The 12807-nt window shown below is 40.9% G+C and overlaps 2 protein-coding genes across 4 annotated transcripts in view; one reads left to right on the top strand and one right to left on the bottom strand.

Annotated features, from left to right (window-relative positions):
• Positions 1-12807, bottom strand: part of HEATR1 (HEAT repeat containing 1) — a 55364-nt gene that overhangs the window by 16120 nt on the left and 26437 nt on the right. For all 3 annotated transcript variants that reach the window (XM_066234730.1, XM_066234723.1, XM_066234739.1), the window contains exons 21-30: positions 10111-10280; positions 9635-9793; positions 7515-7757; positions 7109-7240; positions 5837-5940; positions 5536-5679; positions 4852-4970; positions 4630-4751; positions 2649-2777; positions 458-688 (exon numbers count right to left, since the gene is read on the bottom strand). In XM_066234730.1, coding sequence (XP_066090827.1) covers positions 458-688; positions 2649-2777; positions 4630-4751; positions 4852-4970; positions 5536-5679; positions 5837-5940; positions 7109-7240; positions 7515-7757; positions 9635-9793; positions 10111-10280 — 1553 coding nt within the window. The remainder of the gene's footprint in view (positions 1-457; positions 689-2648; positions 2778-4629; positions 4752-4851; positions 4971-5535; positions 5680-5836; positions 5941-7108; positions 7241-7514; positions 7758-9634; positions 9794-10110; positions 10281-12807) is intronic.
• Positions 1-12807, top strand: part of LGALS8 (galectin 8) — a 63485-nt gene that overhangs the window by 43478 nt on the left and 7200 nt on the right. The gene's annotated exons all lie outside the window — the stretch shown is intronic.

The raw sequence follows: 12807 nt of genomic DNA, 5'->3' as shown, positions 1-12807 counted from the left end.
CTACAAAGACATCTAAAAACAGCCCTGTTCTCTCCTCGTCCACCCCAACAGGGTTCCTCAAAACAATCACCTGCATCTTACTGACTTCAGTGACATTGACACTGACACTCCTCCCTTCCCCTGTGAAATGCCTTCAACACTATGTACTTTCAAGAGACAGAGTTGAATCACTTTATAGCTGTACTCTGTTAGATTTGACATAGAACCACCCAGAACACCAGACCTTCTTATTAGAAAAGTCAAATCATCCTCAGATGTCTGTTGCTACTGAGGAATTCAGAGCCAGGGGCTCTGAAAACTATTTTAGAGAATGGTAAAAATATTTTTAAGAGCTGTTCCGAGCAAGGCCTGTTAAGTGATGCACATTAAGCATTGTGAGCCCCACATTTAAGCTGGAAAATATCACAAAATCTGGTGAAACATCGCCGTTTCCTTACTGCGCACCCTGCGCTCTGACCTTTTCTCCACTGGCGGCCGCCGGCACGGTTTTGGTGACATGCTGTTCGAAGAGCAGGGAGAGGAGAGCCCAGAGGAACCGCTCTGCGCCCAGGGTGTCCACAAGCTGCACCAGGATGGGCAGGCGCCTGTGCTCGGGGACATGCGGCAGAGCGTCCACAAACACACACATGATTTTCACAACCATGTCTTCCACATTCTTAGTGACTTCTGCAGAGTCCCCACTGTCAGACTGAGGAGCAGCAAACAAGGTCAGCACATGGGAAAAAATAACCCCACAAACAGGCTTTAAGTAGGTAGGACAAGGCTTTCCATGTGCCCAGTTATAAAAAATTGTTTAATAACTGAAGACTGATGGGTAAGTATTCACTGAATATAAAGTATGTCCCAGGTACTGCTCAGGCCTGAGGGGAAGTACAGGACATGAGCCTCGCCCCAGAGGACACACATCAGAAACAGACACGGATATGAAAAGTAACAACAGGAGGCACTAAGGCAGATGCCAAATGCCAGGCACTGAGTGCAAGTCTGCTCTCAAGACATCTGAGAAGCACAAAACTTCAGCAGCATCTGTGCTGTGCTCAAGAAGGGGCCACACCAAGGACAGAGCACAGGACAACCAACAGCTGCCTGCTGCTTTCAGAAGGAAGTCTATGCCAGTCAACCCTGGGACTAGTGCCCAAAACAGAGAGCTCTTCAAGGACAAAAAGAATGAACAAATAAGCCAATGCCCTCTCCTCCTGTCTGAATTCTCTGTTCTCCACCAAATCATCTACATCAGTGTTTTTCTTTTTTATATTAAGTGAGAGTCAGGGAGGCAGATAGACTATTGCATGAGTTCCGACCGGGATCCATCCAGCAAATCTACCAGGGGGTGATACTCTGCCTATCTGGGTCCACTGCTCCATAGGCAACCAAGCCATTTTAGCACCTGAGGTGAGGCCATGGAGCCATCCTCAGGGCCCAGGGCCAACTCGCTCAAACCCATTCCAGACATGGCTGTAGGAGGGGAAGAGAGAGAAAGAAAGGGGGCAGGGGAAGGGTGGAGAAGCAGATGGCTGCTTTTCCTGTGTGCCCTGACCAGGAATCAAACCTGAGACTTACATATACAGGGCTGATGCTCTACTGCTGAGCCAACCAGCCAGGGCCAACATCAGTGTTTTTCAACTGCTGGTCTGCACACCAGTCTGTGAGAGTTAACCACCCTGCTGTTGCATGAAGATTACAGAACAAACAATCTTAGTTGAATTCACTTATGCTCAGGGTGATTTCTGTCTTAGTGATCCCTGAAATAATTCTCTTGTTTTCACCAGTCCCCACATGTAAGGTTGAAGACCACTGGTCGACATTACTTTCTCCACACAGTGTGCACATGCCCAACTCTGCCATTTCATAAGGCAGATCCTCCCCTTCCTTCATTCCGTGTCACATGCTGCTGCTTATGGAACTCTGTGGTCAGCCTAGCCTGTGTGGACTTTCCTCTATTCTGGACTTTTCAGCACTTATCTATTCTATCGGCATAAATGTTATCAAGGCAGTTATTTTTCTTTTTTATTTACATGTGACCTGACTCGCCAACCTGTTAGACACAGAAAATCTAATACCAAGATTACAAGGAGACAGTGCTGAACACAGTCATACCTGCAATGATCAGGCAATAACGTAAGACTAGCAATAATGCAGGCAAACAACTCAAGTAGATGACTAACCTCTTTCACCTTCGAGAAGCCACTTTTTAGTTTCAAATTGTCCATTCCTTACTGGCTGAGACTATGTCTCGCTCATCTCTTTAAGTACTTAGCTCTTACAGAGTGCTTGGTAAATGTCTGCTGAATTGCCCATTAACAACTTTGCCATTGTAGCGCTAAAACTTCTATTTTCATTGACCTACACAAGGGTATAATCACAGTGACGCAATGTCCTGAAACACACAGTCAATGCAAATTCATTTTGTCAGAATAATGTCGAGGTACTTTTGTAGTTACACCCTTGCAGAATGCATGTTTATTCATATTTTTGGAAAAGACATTATTTCCATGATGGCTGCTTAACATCATCATCTAAAATTTTAAGACACACAAATACCAGAGGCATTTCAGAAAGGCCTTTAAGTTTCACTCTTACTACAGCTCAAGGTTTATACTATGTAAAATAAAAAAAAAAATACTAATGATGGTATAAAGGCAGCTTACCTGAATAAGTGCAGGAATAACCATTTTCACAGTCTTGTTAATAACTTGAAAACTGTAAGTATCATCTAGACGCATGATGCTGGCTCCCATAAATGTAAAAATAGACATAATATTGTGCAGAACTTTATCCTGAAAGAAAATACATCTTTCAGTATTTCCCACTGTAAATACATCAAATATCAATGATTCACTATAAGTAATAAGAGAAATAACTCAAAACAGCAAAATCCACAAGATACCACTTCATGCGCATTGGGATGACTGTAATAAGACAGACACTAACAAGTAGCAGGAAGGGTGTAGAAGATTAGAACCCTCGCATACTGCTGGTGGGCACAAATCAGAACAGCTCTTTTTGAAAACAGTCTGGCAGTTTCTCAGAGAGTTCGTGTTAGCAGATGACCCAGCAGTTCCACTCCAAAGAGACCTAAAACCAAGGTTCATGCAAAACCTTGTTTACAAATGTCTCAGCTGCATAATTTTACTGTAATAACCAAAAAGTGGAAACAACTTAGACGCCCTTCAACTGACAAAATGTAAAATACACAGAAATAAAATACTATTCGGCTGTAAAAAGAATACTGACTCAAGCTTCAACACAGATGAACCTTGAAAACACCAAATTAAGTGAAAGAAGTCATACACAAAGATGGCCACAGACTGTATGATCCCAACAACCGTACCTTTAAATGGTTGAATTTTATGGCACATAAACTATATTCAATGAAAACAAAAGAAAATATCAATGATTCTTAACCATTTCTGGATTATCAACCCCTTTGAGAGCTACTGACTTTCCTCCAAGAAAAAAAATCCCATATACAAAAATCTTGCACTTAATTTTGGTACATCAAACAACCCCCCACCCCACCCCACCCTGACAGGTGGCTCAGAGGATAGAGCATTGTCTTGGTGTACTAAGGTCACAGGTTCTGTCCCAAGTCAGGACATAGATGAGAAGCAATCAATGACTGTACAACTAAATGGAACACCTAAGTGGAACAAAGAATTGATGCTTTTCTCTCTCCCTTCCTCTCTCTTTTTTTCTCTCCCTTCCCCCAAACTCAAGAAGAACTCCAGGTTAAGAACATCTGATAAGGCCCTGGCCGGCTGGCTCAGTGGTAGAGCGTTGGCCTGGCGTGCGGGAGTTTCGGGTTCAATTCCCGGCCAGGGCACACAGGAGAAGCGCCCATCTGCTTCTCCACCCCCCCCTCCTTCCTCTCTCTCTCTTCCCCTCCTGCAGCCAAGGCTTCATTGGAGCAAAGTTGGCCTGGGCGCTGAGGATGGCTCTGTGGCCTCTGCCTCAGGCGCTAGGATGGCTCTGGTTGCAACAGAGCGACACCCCAGATGGGCAGAGCATCGCCCCCTGGTGGGCATGCCAGGTGGATCCTTGGTGAGCATGCCGGGTGGATCCCGGTCGGGCACATGCAGGATTCTGTCTGACTGTCTCCCCGTTTCCAACCTCAGAAAAATACAAAAAAACAAACCATAAAATGATTCTCCTATTGGAAAAAAAAAAAAAGAACATCTGATGTATCTCCAATATGAAAGTAGTTTCAATCTCCTCAAAAATCTTAAACTGACATATTTCTATAAGAAAACTGACGTATTTCTTCAACTGAGGTACTTAATAATCTGATTTTCTTAAGTCACTGGTTGAAAGCTGTTTGAAGATTATGGGCATAATAATTTTGTCAAAGTAACACTAATACTATAGATAGATGCACGGGCCAGGCACTGCACTGAGTGCTAACTGCAAATCATCCCATTGTGTCTTCACAATCATCCTATGAAGAAGGTTATTATCAGTCCCTCTTTACCAAGAGGAACCAAAGTTTAGCAAAATCTGTCTCAGCTAATAAGAGGCAACATTCTAAGATCCCCAAGTTCACTGAATTCAAACCAGTGAACACCTATGCATGTCCACAGAAGATAGAAATATCTGAAATAGCTGCTGAAGTCCTAAGTCATTAATACTTACAGGAAATATTCCAGCCACAGTCCCCAGAAGTAAAAGGGCATGGTGATGGGTCTGAGGCATCTCAGAAATGCGGATGCACTGAACGACCAGCTCCACATTGAACTTTTCCTCGTCTAGAACATCTATAGGGGCGAGAAGTAACCAGCTCTAAGTGGTAGGCACGGTCCCAACCAAAGCGGACAACTCTCTCACCCCTTCCCTCCAACAAAAAGCACTATATACCTTTTGGTATTTTGCTGCCATCTGGAGAGAGTTTTTGGCAGATATTGAGCAAACAACTGAGAATTAACTGTTTGGTATACTCCATGTTTCCCTGATCTGGTGGCAAAGGTTCTAAACACCTGCAGAACCCCGGAAGAGAAAAGATGGGATAAGAAAGCTGTACAGGGTCAGTGATGCACCAATGACCACTCTCCAAAACACATATTAAATAAGGAATGACTAAAATATGAACATTAAACATCAAGTCTATACAGAAGATGGGAGACATCTAACTTCTTCATACAGTATGAAGCTTACGTCACATCACCTCTCCTCTCTCCTGCACTTTCCGTCTACCTGTTCAGAGTCTTAGAATTTGCTTTTTAGGTGAAAGGACACCCCCCACAATTCAATGGCATTTTTTTATGACTACCTAATTATTCACACCAAAAATACAGTAGGTGTTGTCCTATATCTTCAAACACAAGTAATGCTGCCCAGGGACATGGTATTGAAAGTTAATATGGAGACTGGAAGGTGACTGGTCATTTCCTAATTCAGTACAGTACAGGATGAAGGTCAATGTACGGCCTTGCCAATGGGCACCTAAAACCATTCTTTTCATCTTTCAATGACAGTTCTTACCTTGCTTTATTTTACAGACCACTGAAGTGAGAAAAGAGAATGTTAAGGTGGGGTCATTACCTGGATAGTAGGTTGAAAAGGGTTGATATCAAGATCTGAGGGTTTTTAAGCTTCTTTTTGTGCTGCAGTAATTCTAGGATGAGGGTTACTCTTTGCCAGTAAGAACCTCCAACTTCCAGAACATATTCTAGATCTTGTGATTTTCTGGGAAACAGATACAAGAGAAAGTTGGAAAAGCAAATCCTACCAGTGCTAAGAAGAAATACACCCAATTATGCCCAATGGATGGGAATGAGAAATCCCCAGGAATTGTTAACATTCCGGGCCGTGAGCACAGGCTCTCCCTGCAGTCACAGCTTACTTTTGCTGCATTTTCTGCCTTCTGGTTTGCTGAATTGTGCCCAGAGACTTAGTTTTATCTGGTGGCTCCAGTTCTATTCTGATTTGTTCAGCATTAACAGAAATCTGAAATACGAAGAAAAAATGTTGATGATACACAGGACAAAATTAGAGCATTAATTTTGACTGTTAATTAAAAAAGATGCAATGCAAATGTTTATGTACACTCTTATGTCTCCCTATGACTCCAGAGCCCCGGCCAATCCCCAAAGGCAACCACCACTACCAACTTGTATATTCTTTTGAAAACTTCCTGTACAATGACAGTTTTATAAAGATGAAAACAAACAAATAGAGGAGTATATGATACACATTGTTCTGTACCTTAATTTCCTTCACTTAATTTATCTTAGAAATCTAAGTATATGTAACATATTGGTTATATTTCTGAGAACTCCTGAACCCCGGTACTATACTCTTTGTTGTGAATGTGATTTCCTACAAACACAGCTGGGCGGTTATTTGGAAGTGCAGCTAGATTTCAGTGTACACATGAACCAATGAGCAGCTTCTCATTGTCCTTACACAGGTGCCATCATACAACTACTGAAGTTAGGCAGAGTAAGCCAGGGGTCCCCAAACTTTTTACACAGGGGGCCAGTTCACTGTCCCTCAGACCGTTGAAGGGCCGGACTATAAAAAAAACTATGAACAACTTCCTGTGCACACTGCACATACCTTATTTTAAAGTAAAAAAACAAAACAGGAATAAATACAATATTTAAAATAAAGAACAAGTAAATTTAAATCAACAAACTGACCAGTATTTCAATGGGAATTATGCTCCTCTCACTGACCACCAATGAAAGAGGTGCCCCTTCCAGAAGTGCGGTGGGGGCCGGATAAATGGCCTCAGGGGGCCACATGCAGCCCGCGGGGGGGGGGGGGGCATAGTTTGGGGACCCCTGGAATAAGCTATTGCCAAGTGAATACCAGGCCACTTATTCATTCCTATCCCTTGCACAAAATGGACAGATTCCCCCTAACACATGTAAAAACTAAACTAACACACACCCTGCCTGGTTAAAACCATAAATATTTCACACACTAAAAATATTGGTGAAGGCTTCTAATTTTGATTTACCACTTTTCTATGACCGCTTTTTCTGTGATTTTGTTAATGGTAACATCTGACTTTCTGAAAGTATTATACAGTGGAGGATTCTTTGATATGGTTTTATTTGGGAGAGAACAAAAACAGTAACAAATAAATCACAAATCATTTGCAACTTACCCCTTTAAAAACACTGCTAACAGTCTGAGCACAATGTGAATTTCTACAGTTCACCAATAAATCAAATAAGACACGCAAAAGCTTCTGCTCAACTTTTTCATCTGATATAGCTGCAAAATATCGTTTGGTAATCTAGAAAACAGAAAAAAAGGCCACTGAACTCAATGAACAAATTTGAATTCCCAAAATGATCTTTTTATCATTCTCTTACAACATAAAATTGTTCCCAATTTTGTCAGTTATAATGCAATAATTTTTATTGACCTATGTACATCATTTAATTTTGCAAAATGGGTCAAATAAATCATATTCCTTTAAAATATGTTCAATTCACTTATCTCCAAGTAAAACATTACCAATTTTTTAAAGCTTGAATGTCCTTTATTTCCTAAAAGAAGTCACTGACCTTTTCAAGGGCTGTAATCTGAACAGTCGGCATGCCTGTAAAAAGCTCCTTTGTTGTGTGCATGGCTTTTATAAACACATCTAGGCTCTTTGGGTCCTTGTGTAAAAGAGAAGCTGAATATTCATTATATTTTCCCAGAATGAGATTCAAAACAGTGGCCTCATCTTTCAGGACAGCTGTGGGCTCCTTCTGGATCTTTTCTAACAGTTGTTCAACCATAGGCAACAGCTGAGACAGCACCATCTGAAGTTTGGAAAATTCAATAGTAAACAGTTACTGACATATGTTTTACTTGCTTTAACAAAGATCTATAGCCTGACCAGTGGTGGTGCAATGGATAGAGCATTGACCTGGGATGCTGAGGACCCAGGTTTGAAACCCTGAGGATGCCAGCTTGAGCACAGGATCATTAATATGATCCCAAGGTCTCTGGCTTGAGCAAGGGGTCAGTGACAGCCTGAGCCCCCTATCCCCCAAATCAAGGCATGTATGAGAAGCAATCAATTAAAGTGACACACCTACAAGCTGATAGTTTTCATCTGTCTCTCTTCCTGTCACTATAAAAAAAAGCCCCAAAAAACAAAAAAAAAATCCCACAAAGACCTCAAAAGATATCATGGGAAGACTATGAGCTTAGCCTGGAGAAAACCCCAATAATGACAATCTCTTGGACATGAAATACCAGTGGAGCATTCAGGCCCCTTCTCACAGTTTAGTCCAGGGGTCTCAAACTCGCGGCCCGCCGAACAATTTTGTGCGGCCCACAGACTAATCCACGGGCTTACTTAATTTTATCCAAAATATTTTGAACTTCGTGGATTAGTCTGTGGGCTGCACAAAATTGTTCGGCGGGTCGCAAGTTTGAGACCCCTGGTTTAGTCTATAATGGTCTAAAGCTCTAAACCAACGGTTCTCAACCTGTGGGTCACGACCCCGGCGGGGGTCGAACGACCAAAACACAGGGGTCGCCTAAAGCCATCGGAAAATACATATGTACAGGTTGAGAACCGCTGCTCTAAACCCTTCAGAGATAAGTGGAGAAATCTGTGAGTGTCCTAAGACTTTTTGAAAACAGGAAATACAAACTAAGTTGAAGTTCTGGACTATAAAAATAAATTTAAGTTTCTCTAAGACACTGCATACTTCCACAATGTTTCCAACTTGGTATAATTAATATTAATTCATATTATGTATGTGAAGTCTTTCATAACCAAACCAGGTGCCAGCAAAATACAGCTGTGGACCAGATGCAGAGGACTGTCTACTCTGCAAACCTTGCCACCGACACTCAGGCCCATGTGCTCACACGCCATCTCCGCTACTACCACGTGGCAGGCAGAGCTGAGCAGCTGCAGACTATATGGCCTGCAGAGTCTGAAACAATACTCTTTGGTCCTTTACAGAACAAGACTTTCAATTCCTGGTTTAAACTAGACTGGGATGACACAGAGCTGATAAATGCCATCTGTTTGCTCCCACCAAGAATATACAAATAAATTGTTTTTATCCCATTCTACTCATTCTACTAATCTCCTTGTTGCAGCCAGTCTAAGACTGATGGAGCATACAGGCATTTAGATGCCGGGACGAGGAAGTCTTCCTCTGCGACCAAACCCTCTACCACATCAACAAGGCTCTCAGAACCTCTTTCTTTGTACCATAGGTTTCCTTGACAACATAATGAAAGAAAGTTTTGAATTACCCCCAAAAAGTGTACAACGATGTACATTCAAAAAGTGAGCATATGGCTTTGAATGTTCAGTCTTATGCTGGAATATATTACCTTTTGGAGGATTTTCACCAGAAGACACACATAACCCAACAGTTTTTCTGCAGCCCACTTAGTGTTTTTCCCATGTAATATTAAAATTTATTTTAAATCAAGTCAACGATTAGACAGGGATAACACACAATTTTAAAATGGAAAGAAACTTACCAATATTTGCTTTTTGTTTCCTATCTCTTTGCCCACCGCAATGCTCCCCGCCCTCCAAAATGAGTTAGAAAATTTTCACTCTTTGTGCACAACTGTGACTTTGCATGTGCCTCTCTGGGGCAGAAGCAGTGACGACGACCTCAGTGACACCCCATGGAATGCAGTCCACTGACAATGCACTCACCTCACCGTGAACTCCCTGAAGCACTCTCATCAGCTCTTTTGCAACATAAGATGGGCAACTAGATACACAATAAAGCAGGTTTTTCAAAGTTTCAGACAACTTCTGATGAGATTTCAGTTTTTTTTCTCTCTGTAGTTCCTCAAATAAAGTAGCCAAATCCTAGAGCACCAAAAAAGTAATTGGATAAAAGAGTTAAGGAACTATAAAGGTTAAATATACTAATTATGGAGGTTGTCACTTCATTTCTCCTTGAAACCTTAATAGGAAAGGACTCTGGTACCCCTCAACTTATCTCGAAACCAAGACACGGGTCTTCTAGCAGCTAGTTCTTAAAAATGGGTGACAAATATGTGTAGATATTGACCTATTAGTTTCTAGATTCAGAGACAGAACTCAATCAAAATTCCCGAAAAGCAAAAGTCAAGAAGGAGGAAACAGGTGTGCACACAATGCGACCTTCTGTGCTGATGAATTACCTGAACAATATACGTGGCACCTGAGGTGATCTCCTCTGCTTTGGGAACCACGTGCTCTATCACCAGTTGAAACTGGGATGCCAGTCCACTGAGGGCCTGCAGACAGTGAAGGGCCGCCCTTCGCGCTTCCTTTACAGGGCTGCGCAGGTTAAGGAGTAGAGATGCCACCACTAAAACCAAAGGGAAAATAATGTAAGTAACAATTTAAAAACTGGGAGCAGCACCCCACAATGAAAATTTTGCTCCTAACTCAAACCCCCTCTCACTGCTTACTATTCTAAAAAAATGGGAGATATGTGTCGGTAAATTCTTCCAAAAATTCACAAACGAGAACATAGTGTAGACACACTATTCTGCAGAAATTGCTGTCGCATCTCAAAACATGTGAAAGTGTTTTACAAACAAAGCTAAATTAAACCTTCCATTTAAGCTGTACAGGTCTCCACTGATTTTCTGTATTTTTTAAACTAGTACCTTACTGGAAAAAGTTTGGGTTGTTTCTAGACTTTTGGCATTACAACTGCTACAAACATCCCTGATTACACACCCTTGCACAAGTGTGTAGAGGCAAGTATCCATTTATGAATTGTGCTTTGCAAAGATTTTGTCCTAAATTGATGTTTATTGTGACTTTACATTTCAATGCAGAAATTTTAGTCATTTTTTTCTAGTTTTGTATGTTGCTTAGATCCAGAAATTCCGTGCTGATCCATGAAAGAGTTAACCAGCCTGGTGCTGTATGAGGATTAGAGTCTATAAGAACTGGGTCTGTAATCTTCATACAACATCAGGCTGGTTAACTCTTTCGCTAGCAGACTGGCATCAGTCCATGGACCAGCAGTTGAATAACACTGGCTTAGAAAGGCCCTCCCTACTAAAATGAGTTTAAAAGTATTGATCTGTTAGAGATCATGTATACTACATTTTTTTTTTTTTTTTTTTTTTTTTGCTATATTAGAGCTAAGTTTTTTATATGAAATCTTTAGTTCACATGAAATTTTCATCTGGGGGATGAGTCTGGAGTCAAACTTTTCAAATGTTTCCAAATGGCTGGCCAGACAGATGTCCTACTGAATAACCCACCCTCAAAACCCCACACATCTGAGGTGTCAGTTTTATCTGAAACATATACTTCTACCAACTAGTACTTCCAAAACCACGTTCAATGACTGAACAATTTAACAGCAATGCTTTGCTTCCCCAGCTATGCAGTGAAAATGTCAGCTTTTGATTTGAGAGGTACTTTCATTATGTTACTTGAATTTGCTGTCAATTAAGAGTAATTTCCGATTTTGATCTAATACCGTTTCAGATTTTTGGAACATGACAGTATGAGTTTATTCTTGAACATGGATGGCCAATTATGTTATTTTGAATGAATTTTGTGTTGTTGAAGTGAACTCTATTTGGACAAATGATTAAACCATAGACTGCTGAAATCAATTTAGAAATATTTAGTATTTTGCATGATGATTAAAAGCTTGACCTATTGTTTTGTTTTGCTTGTGTCAATTTTGAATGTTATGCTAGTTGTAGAATGAATCTGGAAGCATCCATTTGTCCTGTGCCCTGCACAGCTCAGCAGCACTAATAAAGCTTGCTGCAAAGATCTAACAGAATATATCTGTGAGACCAACTGGATTAGGGGTTTTTGAAAAGATGTCTCTGGGATAAAGAGATATCTAATTTCCTTATAAGATAATTAGTTATTTAAGCTTTATTTCATGCTATGTACTGGAGCACAGTTGGTTGGTTTTTATTTTGCTAGAAATGATCTGATCTACACTTTCCACTTCTAGAATGCTATAAAAGAGCTGGACATGCTTTCAAACTTTTCTGAGAAGGTCATATCAAAGTTGGAAATCCTTCCTGACCTCCATAACAGTAAATTATAAAACAAAGTCAGACACAAACAGCTGGAAAGTTGAATTTGCACAAAGGGCAGCTTCAGGCCAAGATAATTATGTGCTATAAATTTTCGGTACAGTAAAGCAGAGCTTCCAGAAAAATTCAAAAACATATCTGGGGCGTTGCTCCGTTGCTCAGCAAACAAGATTTTCCGCACCTGAGGTGGAAGCCATGGAGGCATTCTCACCGCTAAGGGCCAATTTGCTCCAAGCGAGCCATGACTGTGGGAAGGGGGGCAGGGGTGGAGAAGCAAATGGGCGTTTCTCCTGTGTGTCCTGACCGGAAATTGAACCCGGGGCATCCACATGCTGGGCCGATGCTCTACCCCTGAGCCAACTGGCCAGGGCCTTTAAAACTTTCTTAAAAGTAAATCTACCTAAACAGAGGCTGTAATTTTATAGTAAGTAGTGGAAAAATATGTACATTTAAACGATTTTATTTTGTAAGTAAAACTTGAATGTATATTTCTACTTTACCTTGTATTTGATAAAAATTTCGTTACAAGTGTAATTACATGATCTTCCAAAGTGCTAAGAAGACAAACACTGAGAAATTGTTCTGGGAAAAGGTTATGATCATTCACTTTGCTTTCATAAGACATTTATAGAGAACAATTTTGGAACTAAAAAATAATCAAGAACATCTCCAAATTTCCCAAGGATCACTCTTAGTTCTCTGATATTAAAATCATCCCAGTCTGAATTATTGATCACATCCATCACTCTCATCAACTTTTTCAACTTCATTCACTAATGGTCTGTTTCTGTCGGGTTCTCTCATGTATCAATG

The sequence above is a fragment of the Saccopteryx bilineata genome, chromosome 1, assembly GCF_036850765.1.
Source record: "Saccopteryx bilineata isolate mSacBil1 chromosome 1, mSacBil1_pri_phased_curated, whole genome shotgun sequence".
Classification (NCBI taxonomy): Eukaryota; Metazoa; Chordata; class Mammalia; order Chiroptera; family Emballonuridae; genus Saccopteryx; species Saccopteryx bilineata.
This window is presented reverse-complemented; position numbering and strand designations above follow the sequence as displayed.